Source organism: Oncorhynchus nerka, linkage group LG8 (assembly GCF_034236695.1).
Source record: "Oncorhynchus nerka isolate Pitt River linkage group LG8, Oner_Uvic_2.0, whole genome shotgun sequence".
NCBI classification, from domain to species: domain Eukaryota; kingdom Metazoa; phylum Chordata; class Actinopteri; order Salmoniformes; family Salmonidae; genus Oncorhynchus; species Oncorhynchus nerka.
Window position 1 is genome coordinate 47,050,301 of NC_088403.1, and position 13,952 is coordinate 47,064,252.

General features: G+C 53.1%; 1 protein-coding gene across 1 annotated transcript in view; it reads right to left on the minus strand.

Moving 5' to 3' along the window:
- Nucleotides 1–13,952, minus strand: part of LOC115133457 (lysine-specific demethylase 6B-like) — a 54,135-nt gene that overhangs the window by 6,437 nt on the left and 33,746 nt on the right. Inside the window, 11 exon segments of the mRNA XM_029666705.2 lie at nt 135–2,265; nt 2,268–3,918; nt 4,698–4,900; nt 4,903–5,263; nt 5,434–5,625; nt 5,866–6,096; nt 6,237–6,489; nt 6,655–6,750; nt 6,980–7,106; nt 7,246–7,357; nt 8,611–8,695. Coding sequence (XP_029522565.2) covers nt 135–2,265; nt 2,268–3,918; nt 4,698–4,900; nt 4,903–5,263; nt 5,434–5,625; nt 5,866–6,096; nt 6,237–6,489; nt 6,655–6,750; nt 6,980–7,101 — 5,240 coding nt within the window. The 5' untranslated portion in view covers nt 7,102–7,106; nt 7,246–7,357; nt 8,611–8,695.

The following is a 13,952-nucleotide window of genomic DNA, read 5'->3' on the forward strand; positions in this document are numbered from 1 at the left end:
TTTAGAAATTGATTAACTAGAATGTAACTTCCTCTTAACTTCTCATTGGTAACCCCCCCCCCACCTCGCTCACTCACTCACTACACCCCTGCCTTGTTCACGCCTCCATCCATCCCTCTCTCCTCCATACTCACTTGCAGGCCCTGATGACCTCTGCGGCGGTGTTCTCGATGCTGATCTCCTCCAGGGGTGTCCGCTTCTCCTCCACCTCAGAGGCGATGAACGTCTCTCGGTCGCCGCTCTCCACCTTGATCAGCCTGATCTTCAGCTCCTTGGGCGGCCCGTCCGACAGGGCCTTCAGCTTCATGAAGTCAGCGGCTGAACCCTGCAGTGTAGATCCAGCCCCTCTGTCCTGAGAACAGGACATGACTCCTGAACTTCTTTCACTTCTACTACGGGACGCCCATTCGGAGGTTTCACCTTCGCTGGTGGACCCAGCCTCCTTCCTCCTCATGTCGGCGCGGTCGCGGTCCTTCTCCCGGATCTCCTTACGCTGAAGGTCCAGGTTCCCGAGGATCCGCCGGTGGTCCTTCTTCTCTTTGTGCCTGTGCCGCTTCGAACTGGAACTGGAGGAGGAGGAGTGAGAGGACGAAGAGGAGGAGGAGGACATCTCGTCTCGTTTCTCCCTCGGCTTTTTCTTCCCCTCTTTCCTCTCCCCGTGCTTCTTGCTCCGGCCGGGTTTCCTCTCCTTCTCTCGGTGTCGTTCCCGCTCTCTCTCGGGCTTGTGGTGCCTGCCCTCCTGTTTGAGCTCAGTCTTGGTCCTGTCGGAGGGGTTCTTTCTGGGGAGGGAGCTGGAGTGTCGGGTCAGGAGAACCTCACAGCTTCGGCCCAGCTCGGCCAGAGAAGACTCGGAGATGGTTGTAAGCGTGGCCTCTTCCTTGGGCTCCATCTTGATGGGTTGTGTAGAGGTATAACACTTGGACTCCACCCTCGTGGAATGGAGCCTCTTCTCCATGGCCTCTCTCCCATCTCTCCAGATATCAGGCTCCTCCATCTTGATATTGACCTGTCTCTTTGCCTCCCAGCTGGAGGGGGAGTGTGGGCGGGTCTTTAGGGGAGGGGCCGTAGACAGCGTGAAGCCTGGGTGATTGGTGGAATCCGAGGTGGGGGAGGTGCTATTCTGCTGCTGTTGGATGTCGGGACCCAGAGAGAGGGAGGAGGAGTACTTCAGTCCCCCCAGAGCAGAGGGGGGCGGGCGGCCAAACGGACCTCCTCGGTAGGCGTACTTCTGGTTCTCTAGGGCGGCCTGAGACTTGAAGGTGCTGCTCACCCCCGTCTGGTGGAGGTGGGGCCTCTGGGGCGGGGGAGGGGAACTGGACGGGGTCTCCGACTCATCTTCCTCATCCTCGTCATCACCCTCGCTCTTCACAGGCTCCGGGAGACCGTAGAGTTTAGCCAGATCGCTGTGGCTGTAGTTAGTCCCTGACTGGGGGTCGGAGTTGAGGGGGACGGCTGGCTCGTGGAGCTCCAAAGCGGGTTTCAGGGCGAGACAACCCTCCTCGTCTTCCTCGTTGATGGAGGAGGTCCGGCTGCAGGGGGAGGCCAGGGAGCCCTGTCGGCTCAGTACAGGGGGGCTGGCGTGGACGTTCGTCCCAACAAAGTCGTCCTGCGGTTGCTGATTGGGCGCTGGGATGAGGTCCGGGGCGCACAGATAGCTCTTGGCCGGCGGCATAGCAGAGAAGGCATTTATGATGGTCTCCCTAGCACCGTTTCGGTCGCTGCAGTACAGAGATTCCTCCTCTTTCTTGATGGACTCATCCAGCATGGCCATGATGTTGGCCAGACCGTCCGGGAGTAACGTTGAGAGCTCCAAGGGTTCCTCCTCAAACTGGGCGCTGTCGGAGTCGCCGCTGTTACTGCTGCTGGTGCTGCAACCCAGGCTGCCTAGGCCTCCGCTGGGCATGCGCTTGTTGGGGAGGCCCCCTGTGCTGGACGTGCTGCTGCTGGTGCTGCAACCCAGGCTGCCTAGGCCTCCGCTGGGCATGCGCTTGTTGGGGAGGCCCCCTGTGCTGGACGTGCTGCTGCTGGTGCTGCAACCCAGGCTGCCTAGGCCTCCGCTGGGCATGCGCTTGTTGGGGAGGCCCCCTGTGCTGGACGTGCTGCTGCTGATCCTGGAGGTGTTGGGCCCAGACGAAAGGCTATCCCTGGGGAATGCCTGGAAGAGTTTGGGGGGCTCTCGGAGGGTGACCGTGCTGGAGGTGTGGAGGGGATCCACAGCGCCCATCGCTCCCCCTCGGGTCTGCTGACTATCGTTCTCCTTGGGATGGGGGTGTCTTTGGATGGGCGGGGGGCACCTTGTGTCAAGGTCTTATTTGAGGGGTGGTTGGGGTAAAAGGGCCCCGACGAGGTCAGGGCGTTGTTCCCTGAGGTGACGTTACTAGTGTGTAATGACGAGGGGGGGGTTTCACCCCACATCTCTCTCTGCCTCTGCTTCTCCCTGGCGTACTCCGTCTGGGGGGTGAGAGGGGGCGGCCGTGACATCTCCAGGGGGGCGGGAGGTGGTGGTGCCTGGCCTGGGGGACAAGGGGGAGCCCCGCCCCGGCTCAGCCAGGGGTAGGGGGGCGAGGAGGATGGCTGGCTGGGGGTGGGTGGGACAAAGGAGGAGACGGTGGACAGGCGAGGAGGTGGAGGAGCAGAGGAGTTGCCGGACAGGAGTCTCTCCAGACTCTCGATGGCAGACTCCTCTCTTCTTTTACTACTCCGGCTCATCTCCTCCTCCACCTTCTTCCTCTCCTCCTCTTTCATCAACTCAGTCCTCCTCTTCCTCTCCTCTTCCTCTCGCTCCCTCGCCAAATCCCTCCTCTTCCTTTCCTCTTGCTCTTTTTCCCATTCCCTTCTTTTCTTCTCCTCTTCCACTCTCTCCAACTCTCTCCTCTTCCGCTCTTCCTGCTCTCTCTCCCACTCCCTCCTCTTCCTCTCTTCCTGCTCCCTCTCCCTCCTCTTCCGCTCTTCCTGCTCTCTCTCCCACTCCCTCCTCTTCCTCTCTTCCTGCTCCCTCTCCCTCCTCTTCCGCTCTTCCTGCTCCCTCTCCCTCCTCTCCTCGGCCTGCATATGACCCTGGAGCTCAGCATCCAGTTTATCCAGAGCCTCCTCCATGGACTGGGGGGCTGAGGGTGGAGGTGGCTGGGGTCGAGAATTTAGATACCCCTTGGCTGAGGAGGTGGTGGTAGCCTGGGGGGCAGGCTGGACACAGAGTCTGGAGTAGGAGGGGCTGGAGGCTGGCTGGGAGGCAGAGCTGACAGTGTGGGGTTGGGGGGCGGGCATGGGGCGGTGCAAGGGCGAGCTAGTGACCTCCGTCTGGGTGAGGGGGCTGGGGTGAGACCCCCTGCTGGTGATGACGCTCTCCCCTGCCCTCTGGTGTCCTGAGAATGACGAAGAGGAGGATGAAGAGGAGGCCGGAGTGCCATCTGGATCAGACCGTCCATAGTAAGACTTCCCCTGGACAGACTGTTGGTGGTGCTGGCTAGGGAACTGCTGCTGCTGGGGCCTGGGTGGCGCCCGGTGTGGGTGGTTGGCAGTGCCCGCGTGGGCTCCCTGATACCCTGGGTGCAGCATGGGGTGGATGGGGCTCCTCTCTGGGTCTCTCTCCAGCTGAGACGCAGCTGAGGACTGGTGGGGCAGTGACATCGTCTCCCTGCCTCTCCTACAGGTGCTGTTAGCAGAACACACAGCAGGTGGTGCTGTGATCACAGTGGAGAGTGCAGGTCCAGTAATACTACTAATGTTGTTGTAGCGGTTGTTTTGGGACTGTGAGCAGAGGGCCTGGGGGGTGGAGATGATGACGGGGGTTCTGGTTGGAACCTGAGGGGAGCTGATGTGGGGGTGCTGATGGTGTTGGAGGGACGCGGGACCCCGGGTCTCCCCAGCCTGGTTCTGCTGCCCCTGAGGTACCAGCCCTGCCCTGTAGTGACCCGACTCCTGCAGGGAGGAACAGAGACATGCTAGATTAATGCACTGGAGATTGAGAGCTATAGACCCAGTATGCACCCCAAATGGCACCCTATTCCCTATATAGTGCACTACATTTGACCAGATTTGAGGCACAACCATACACTTCCTAGTGTTTCCTAGCAAAAAGTTATTTGATACACTGATAATGATACAGATTTAAAAAATGGACATACTTTACACTTCATTGTTAATTTAACATTAGAAACCGGCTGGTTGGAGGTCTGAATGCTGATTGGCTAAAAGCTGTGGTATATCAGACCGTATACCATGGGTATGACAAAAAATATATGTATTTTCTGAACTAATTACGTTGGTAATCAGTTTATAATAGCAATAAGGTACCCGGGGGTTTGTGGTATATGGCCAATATACCACGGCTAAGGGCTGTGTAAAGGCACTCTGCGCTGCGTCGTGCATAAGAACAGCCCTTAGCCGCGGTATGTAGGCCGTATACCACATCCCCTCGGGCCTTATTGCTCAATTAACTAAGCCCAATCAATTCCAAACTGACCGCTCTGCTAAATCACATTTGGCCCACAGCTGGGTAAAAGGTGACTTGTTCCCGATCTCTTCAGGTCTACATTAACTGCGTAGGGGGTAGTGAGCTGGCCGCGCGTCAATTCAGAATGTTGCAAATAATTAGTGTGAAAAAGGCGGAGATCACATGATAATCCAACCTTAACAAAAGGAGAAGAGTTAGTAGCAGTGCAGTGCAACATTCGCTCTGCCGGGAACCTGGGACTCACCAGGGGGTGGTTGTTTTGTGGCCTGCCCTGCCCCTGTCCCTGGGTCCTCCAGGCCTCGTGGTGGGAGGGACTGGGGTTGTGCTGCTGAGGTACTGCTGTGCTGCTGGCAGGGGGGTGGGGGGCAGTGTGGCTCAGCCCGGGGTGGGGCTGGAAGTGGGGGTTGTGGCTGTAAGGCACGCCGGTGTGGTTTGCTGGTGAGGGTTGGGGGGCTCCCTACTGTCCCTGTCCCCCCTTGCTGGAGGTTGGTGGTGGTGGTGAGGAGGCGGATGGTTGTTGACTCCCCTACCCCCAGTGGTAGGGCCTCTCTGGGGGGTAGGAGGACCTCCCCTGGGCTCCATCCCCATGCGGGGCGGGGCTGGTTGTTTAGGGTACTGCGGGTGAGAGCTGTGGGGGTTGTTGTGGGGGGGTTGATTGAGGGCCTGAGGTGAGAATGAGGGCTTGTGGGGTGGGTGGGGCCCGCTGTGCCTCTGAGGGTAGCCTCCCGGGGAGGAGGTGAGGGGCGGGGAGATGGGCGAGGGGGCGGGAGGTTTGTAGGTGTAGCCGCCCATGCAGGACTTGACTGACTCCTGTTAGCAGAGAGAAAGAGAGAGAGACGATTAACATTATGGCTCAGAATGTGGGAAAGCTAGGGGAGCCTAGATAACCTGACATTCCAAACATTAAATTAAATGTTCTGTAAAGCTACATTCCATCTAGTCACGTTCTTGATAGAGCAGCAAGTGTTAAGTGTTCTTACGGCTCGGACCTGGAACTCAGGGGAACCGTTCTTGCGTTCGGGCTGGGCCCGGGGGGCGCCACTCGCCTTGTGCATGGGGTTCCAGAAAGCAGGTTTGGGTGTAGGAGGGGGGTAGTGGGACGGGGGCTGCTGCTGTGGGGGCAGGGGGTGCCCTCCTGGGCCAGAGAACCTCTGTATGCCTGGGTGTGGAACCTGGAGAGAGCAGGGTTTAGGTACTACACCATATCCCATCTAAACAACATGGTCAAATAACAACTACAGAGTTTAGATATCAGAAAATTGCAAATTATTCTATGCAATCACCTGATTCTACATGTGAGAAAGTTTAGACTTTGTTTCTCTTTATCCTTTACGAGTCAACTTTTGGTGTAAAGTACATTTAAATGCACGAGTCAAGTTTTTAAATGCAGAGGTTTCAAATCATCCACATACCTGCTCAGAGCCCCTCTTCCTCTTGCTGGGACTGGGGCAGTCCTCATTGGGGCGAGAGGAGGGGTGCGGGGTGTGCCGGATGACCGAGTACTCCCCGAGAGGGGGGGCCGGTCTCTTCAGCTGCCCTCCCAACATCTTCCCTGGGTAACCCCTCTGCTGCACCTGAGCCCACATATCATCACCCAGCGATGTCGGACCCCTGAGAAGATGCTGCTCCTGAGGGTCCACATACTGGCAGCGAGACAAAGAGAGAGAGGAAGGGTTTAATCTTCTCTCCGAACAAGACACCCACCTTCCTCCTCGCTCACTGATAGGCCACTCGTTTATCGACACTCTTCCTGTATGACGATATCATTGGCTCTTTCGCTCACCTTCAGTAGCTGATTGGGCCTGGGGGGCAGGCTGGCGGGAGGCCCGGGGCTATACCCGCCATGCAGACGGGTCACGTGGTCGCTGGGCAGGGGTACGGATGGATGAGGAGGGGGGGGCGACTCGTACAGCTGACCCGGCTGTTCCCACGCCCTGTGAGGGGGAGGAGGGAGGTGTTGCTGGTCCGCTCTCTGGAGGCCAGGTAACATGGCCTGGGCCAGCTCCTGCTTCTCACTGCCACGCACCTGCATGGGCCTGGCGGGGAACAGAGACACGGAGGGAAAGAGAGACAGTCAGGTGACTACAGTCTGGAGTCGCGAAGGCCTGTGATAAAGACCAGAGAGAATGGAGGAGACTACAGCAATCCGATTCTAGTATGGAATACAGTACGTTGCCCAATGGAATATATGCTGGACTCACCCATTATTGAAGAATTTACTGGGATGGTTCAGTCCACCCATGTGACTGGGCGGTAGATGGGGTAGGAGCTGGTGTTGATTGACACCTGGCGGACACCTGGTAGAGAAAACAAGTGCAATGGTCAGACCAGGGCCAAATTCTCTGAGACCAGACCAATTTGAACAAATACAAATATTAATTTTAACCTAGAAGAACAATTAACAGTCGGAACTTGTGGACGTAAACCTCAAGGGAAGGACTACGAGGCTGAGGCAGTCAGTGTAGGTGTAATTCATTGAGGGGGGGGGGGGGGGGGGCTGTCAATTGCCGTGGAGACTTAACATACCTGGCAGGTGGCGCCCAGGTGACGTGGCCGCCCACGGGAGCCCATGTTCCCCGGCTGAGTCCGTCCAGAGGGAAGGAGTCCCGTGTGCCACGCCCGCCAAACTGCTCTACTGCGTGATGCATCCAGCCTGGAGGGAGACAGACGGAGACAGGACTCAACACACACTCGTTCAACACACAGAGTACGTGTAACACACCCGCACACAAAACTGTGGCACTTACTTGTGGGTTGCCCAAAAATCTAAGTATTTCAGACTTTCGACTCACCACACTAGCTGCGTCTGTGAAGCCCTCCACCGCAGCACAGAGAAGGCCACGCGCCAACACCGAGGAAGACCCTCGACACGTCAACAGCACCAATACAATACAGCCAGTTGAACTGGTGGGAGGGAGAACAAGATTAGACAGAAATATGGACAGAGCAGTCAACACATGCCAGTAGGTCTTCCATGACATAATTCAGCGTGTGATTTAGAACTAGACAGGCGATGGGGTTGAGACTGGCGAAACAGGACAGAAGAGAGAGCGGCGCAAGGAGGAAGTCTAGCAATGGAACGTTTTGCTGAGGAATGGGGAGGAGAGCTTACGCGCCTCTAGAACTAAAAATGTGAGGCGTGTAGGTGGAGAGAATCTAGTGTAGAAACTGTTTCTGCTGCAGTAAAAACTGCCAATTGAAACAACTTTTACACTAGTCTTGTTCTTCCAGGTACCGCAGGTATTGACCACTGTGTCTGCCCATCTCTGTCAGTATTTGCTAGTGTACCCTGGTCGTGCTGTACTGTGTCCCTGCCCCTAGGGGGCGATGGTAGCTCTACTGTAGGATTATTAGCAGAGCAGATGGCTCTGGGGGAGTTAGCAGACCTAGGAGAGCCCACGGAGGTTACTGTAATCCTTACAGACTAGCCAATGGTTCTGTGTGTGTGTGTGTGTGTGTGTGTGTGTGTGTATTTAGTGTTCCGTGTGTGTAGAATCCACCTGGTTTTAATCCCATTAGAACAGGCGTGATGGAGAGGGAGAAGGCCCAACAGACTGTCTGAACAGGATTGGAGGATAGATTAAGGAGAAAAAAACGCTCTTCAAGGAAGGAGAGCGAGAGACAGGCTGACGATGAGAGCACAGGCTGTGCTGCCTGTATCCACATGGCAGAAATGAGCCTGGCATATAGTCACACACACACACAACCTGAAAGAAAAGGCCATGGTCCAAACATAAAGACATTGCCTACAGTGGAACAAAAAAAGGAGACTCCTACTCAAAACAGACACTCACTGTGAGCCACTCTTGCTCAGCAGAATGCTCCCCACTCCCCACTCCCCAGTCAGTGTTGCTTCCAAAATTAGCTCTACTAGCGTGTGTAGTGGGTCTATCCCTCTTCCTCTCCCCCTATAAAAAGCCTAAGGAGAAGATATTTCAGGCGCTTCGTTTTTAGCTTCCAGAGAGACGGAAATAAAAGACAACACTTGGCCATGCTGACGCGCCCCCCCTCTCTCGGTGCGTGTGTGATCACGATGCACCAGACAGACACACACTCATGTAAAGAGAGGCCATGACCAGATGATCATAAACAGCTCTGGCTGGTTAACATATTCCCACAGACAAGTACAAAAATAAAAAATGTTCACACACACTCACCTTTCAGAATAGCACCGAGTTCAAGATCCTCTGTCTCGTCGAGTCTCAGCTTCTACAGCCAATCATCTCTGGGATTTCTTCAGCCCTGGAACAAAATCAGAAGAACGAGACGATGTAATAATCAAACCGGCATAAAAGTGGATCGCGACCACAGACACAACAACAAACAGTCTGTCGAGCAACATCTGCTCACATGAAACGAACACAGTCACAATTACACAAGAGCTCCATCAGACAATATCTGTGGTCTTCCTTATGACAAGGAACAGAAACCAGACAGTAGCCAGACCTCTCTACCACTGCCTTCACCTGTCAGTCAGACTCGGGAGACAGACAGGGACTAGCAGTTTCAGTGTGACTGTAGCATCGTCTCTCTCTCTCTCTCTCTCGCTCACCCTCTCCCACGTTTCCTAGGAACATGGAGACTGTTGGAGGAGGAGGGGAAAGAAAGAAATCAGCCCTCCGCTCTTCCTCTCCTTTACCCTGTATGCGTTGTGTGTGTGTGTGTGTGTGTGTGTGTGTGTGTGGAAACCCGGGTGAGGGCTTTCCACACACACACACACAGCGTGTGCTTGTCATCAACTAGCACACGTGAAACAAGACCGAGGAGAGAGAGGGAGAGCAAGAGGGGAAAAAAGGGAAAGAGAGCAGTCAGAATGAAGAAGGCTGCAATTACACTGTTATATAGGGTGTGTGCTGTGGATTGAGATGTGACAACCACGGACAAAAGAAAGTGAAACTGAAAAACAAGCAGCACAGGGAACTGAACACGGGAGATGAGTGAGAGTCAAACATCAGACGCCCTTGTATTAAAATACACAGAGACCCGTGCTTGTTCATGTCTTTCTTCCCTTTTATGTGACAACTGATCAGATCTGGAAACGGAACTTGCTCTTGTGTGTAGAGACAGTATTCTTACATTTGGTTATCTGTCACTAAATCAGTAACGCTGTGTGTGTGTGTACTGCGATACTCTGCATCCGGGGCGCCGTAGCACGGGGAACCCCCGGAGAGTGAGTAAGGGCCACGCCGCTAGTGAAAAGGGCTTACCCTAAACTACACCCCGCCTCCCCTATGACGCCACTTACGGTCAGGTGACCGGGGGCGTCGCTAGCGACATCGTGATGTCACAGGGAATTTCTCAGGCGGAATTGGTCGGTGGTTAGTGAACCAGTGTTACGGTGAAATAGAATGCGAGGTAGGTAGATTGCCATAAAACCCCTGCCTAAGAGAGGAATCCCCCAAATACTGAGTCGCAGAGGGGGAGGGGCAACAAAACACAAATTCTGTTGTGGTGTTGCCGATTTTCCTAATCAAGCCGGGGCAATTCCAACTAACTACGTTGAAGTTGCCACATACACACACCCCTCAAAATCTCAACAGTACAAATATCATTACAACTAAAAATCTTGCTCAACATTACAATGTCATAATGTATGAATTCTCCCCCGGTAGCCCCCTTATGTCACCTGGGTTACAGTGAAATCCCCATGGCGACGGACATCAAAGACAAGTTCCAATCAACGCCTCCGTCGTTCTGGTTACCTCATCACTCACTCACACACACACGGCTACCGCTCTGGTAGAGGGAGGCAAGGCTAGGGGCATCGCTATTCCAAGTAGCAAACCATAGCCCTAGTCCAAATCTCTAAAAGAAAAGAATCACCTCTGTGATATCACGGCGATCACTAGCCAAGTACTAGAAGTCAGCTTCCGCCAAGCTAAAGACAAAAGAAACCAAAAAAGAAACCAAATCAATGACAAAAGAAAAGGCTCTAGGCCCCAGACTCTAGTAAGAGCCATCCCAAACACAGAACTCCCCTGCCAGCCTCATATAGTGGTTTGATCCAGAGCCAAACAGACAGAAGAGCTCAGTTAAAAATAGATAACTGACTATGGTAGAAACAGAGACACACAGAGAGAGAGAGAGAGACAGACGACAACATTCAGACACTAGTTCCTGACAGGGGCCTGGAGATCAGTGAGGAACTTGATAAGAGCGATGCGAGGGGGGAGAGAGAGAGAGAAGCTTCCGGCGTGTCTGGCGGAGGGAGAGAGCGAGGGATGAGGGAGGGACACTAGTCCATTACATAACTGGCCCAGGATTGAGTTCTGGAGGAAACACACACAAACACACACACACACCGCCAGGAACAAGACAGCCCGCCTGCGTTCGTCCTGTTGCCAGGCTCCCACAGTGTGTGTGTGTGTGCGATGCAGACTAGCTCGTCACCATCGCATTTAAGCTTTTCCCACACACACACACAACCGCCTACACACACACACACACACACACACAGGGAGATACAGCCAAACACACACACAAAGAACATCCTCCAGCAGGGATAGAGGGTCAGTTCAGGACAGAGCCAACTCTCTTCCGCCATACTAACTATAGTACAGCACTGTAGCCCAGTCTAGATCTAGGGGTTTGGCCTTCTAATAAATCAACCAAGTGCTCCACATCAACCCCAGGAACACAGCAAACGCAACCTCTCACCCATTTACCAAGCCTTTAACTGTGACTGCCCCCCCCCCCCCAAAAAAATGAGGCAGCGTTTGTATGTGCCAATTTGGGCCTGTTAGGTTTAGGACTCCGCCGAAAGCCCTTTCCTCAGAGGTTAAAATACGTTAATATCCCGTTCTTTCAGAGAACTTGGATTGTGCCCCTGGCTGGAGTCGAACAGAACAAGTGCCATTTCTGAGAGTCACGGATCACACTCTGGAGAAGAGCCTGGCCCAACACCCTCATCTGGACCCCCTCCCACACCGTCTAATGACAGACATGGTGAAATGTTCTACACTACCGCACACAGTCGAAAGTATGTCAGCCGCTTTGGGCTGTTTGAGAAGATGGAAACAGCAAGAGCTGCTTTGTCTAACTGCTATCGCACCTGTGCTTTGGACAACTGTCAGTGTGTGTGTGTGAGAGAGAGATCTCTCACGGTTCAGGACGGTTCACACAGACGTGGCGCACGGGTGTGACGTTTAGAAAAAGGAGAAGAGAGAAGAAGCTGGTATGAGATCAGACAGGAAGCTGCCGTCAGAGTTTCAGGAAGTAGCTAGGCCTCCCTGAAGCGTATGTGGGTGTGGATGGCTTGGGGAGGGGAGAGGGAGGGGTAGTGGTTTCCTGTGCAACAGATAGTGTGTGTGTGTGTAAACGAAAGTGTTGTCTAAATATGCGAGTGAGAAACATGTCAATAGAAAACAAATAACAGGGGTTCATTTCTAAAACCTTTGAATCCATGTCAGACATGACGAAGTCCACGTGTCTGACCAAAGACTAAACCATCAAACACAGATAACAGAAATATATCAGAGGCAGGTCATTTAAATGGTAACTGACGATAAAGGCTCAAAGGCTATTTTTTTCTCTCTCGTCTGTCAGCAAAAAATTTTTTTTTTTTTTTGACGTCTGTTGAGGAAGGTTCGTCAGCCACTGAGGCAAATGTCACTTGTTCGGTGGAAGAGATTTCTGAGGACTTCAGAAGAAAAGGAGGAGTGACGTTCGACCGGTTCTCATTTTCCAGAAACAGCGTGACTTCAAGAGAGACAGAAAGAGCCAGAGCCCATGCCTTCATCTGAACACTGACGTGTGTGTGTGTGTGTGTGTGTGTGTGTCTCAGGTACACATGTGAAGCAGTGACTCAGTATGGGAACGTCTGAAACTGAAAACAGTGTTTGTGACAGTCTAAAAATGGGTTGTGATATTTGTGGTCGCTGATAACTGAATGATCACACGCTTTCGTGTGCGACAGTTACAACACTTGATCAAAGACTCTCACTTTCCCCAGTGCCGCCACTTAAAAAATTCCAACCCGCCTTCGGTTTCCCCGAACACAGACGATCACAACATTTCAGTGAAACAGCAAAACACCTTGTTTTGAGATGGGACAGAACCCCCCCCAGTGTCTTCAGTACTTGCCCTAGACCTCACTTCCCAAAATCCAGCGCAAGAGACACAAACAAGTAAGCACCCTGATTAGTACCCCCAGAAACACACACACAAACAGAGCAGATTGCTTCCGAGACAACGGTTGCCGTGGTTTCGGCAGATGGTGGATGGTTAGTAAGGTGGAGAGAGAGAGACAAACTACTTTCTCAAGAGAGACCTCTCCACCGTTTCCCATTCCCTAGTACAGATTGGTATTCATTCCAAGAGCTGAAGGTCTGTGGTCATGTCTCCACTGAACAACAACATTAAGGTCCACCTGACCCGCAACACACGCCCACCTCTATCTGTGTGTGTGTGTGTGTACACGTAACAGAGCAGAGAACGTTAATGATCGTCAGACCTCGGACTGAACTTTCCCCAGCAGAGTTAATGCCAGATGAGGTACAGTCCAGTCCGGTGTTTGTAGGAACAGCTGGTAATTACGCCAGTTCTAGTTATCTGAACAGGCAGAAAGCACAGTGAGAATGATGCACACAGACATCTGTGTTTGTTATGGCGGATTGGACTGGTTGTTCATTTAGCCCAAAAAACACTGGACCGTTCACGGACTGGCCTCGCCTCTTTCTCCAGCTCTCGATTTTCACTACTTTTCTCATTCCTCCACTCTCGCACTCTTTTCTAATACGCGCTCTGACAATGTACCTGCCTCTAACACTCATTACTGGCCTCTCGCTCTCTCTTTGCCAGAGTAGTTGGGAGTAAAAGTAGTCATGGGGGTGCCAAGAACAGACCAAAATAAAAAGTCAAACAGGGACACACGTCTCTAGAACTTTCAGACAAACACAAAACTACCACACCTGCAAAACCATATTCAACACACACCTCGTAAACAGTGTCGTACCCCTTCCCAACGCTCTAGGGTAACGGTAGTCCCGAGGGCCTGACTGGCGTCACAGTTTTTGACCCAGCTAACACACCTGCCCCCAATAAATCACCTAATTGAGAGCTACAGTTTTGAACGCAGTTTGATTAAATCAGCTGTGTTTGCTAAGGGGTGGCAAAAAAAAGTGGGGAACCAATCAGGCCCTGGAGGACTGGAGTTGCCCACCACTGGTCTAGGGCTTAGACCATCTATATCCCCTTCTGCATATTGGAAAGGACTGGGTAGGTGGAGACAACATGTAGACGTTTTCATCTTCATCCTGAAGAGCTACCTGTTAAAACGTTGGATTGTTATCAAATATCCTGCTAGACGTTCGGGAAAGGAGAGGGGCTCCTGTTATTGTTTGCAGTAGGACTAATGTTCTGCTGTACTTCCCTGGTGAAGACATGACACCCTTTGTTTCTGGTAAACAAAAACCAAAAAAACAAGACTTGGTGTGGTCTCTGACAAATAGTGGTTTCGTCATCGAGTTAGTTCCCCTCGCCTTTGACTCAGGTTACCACA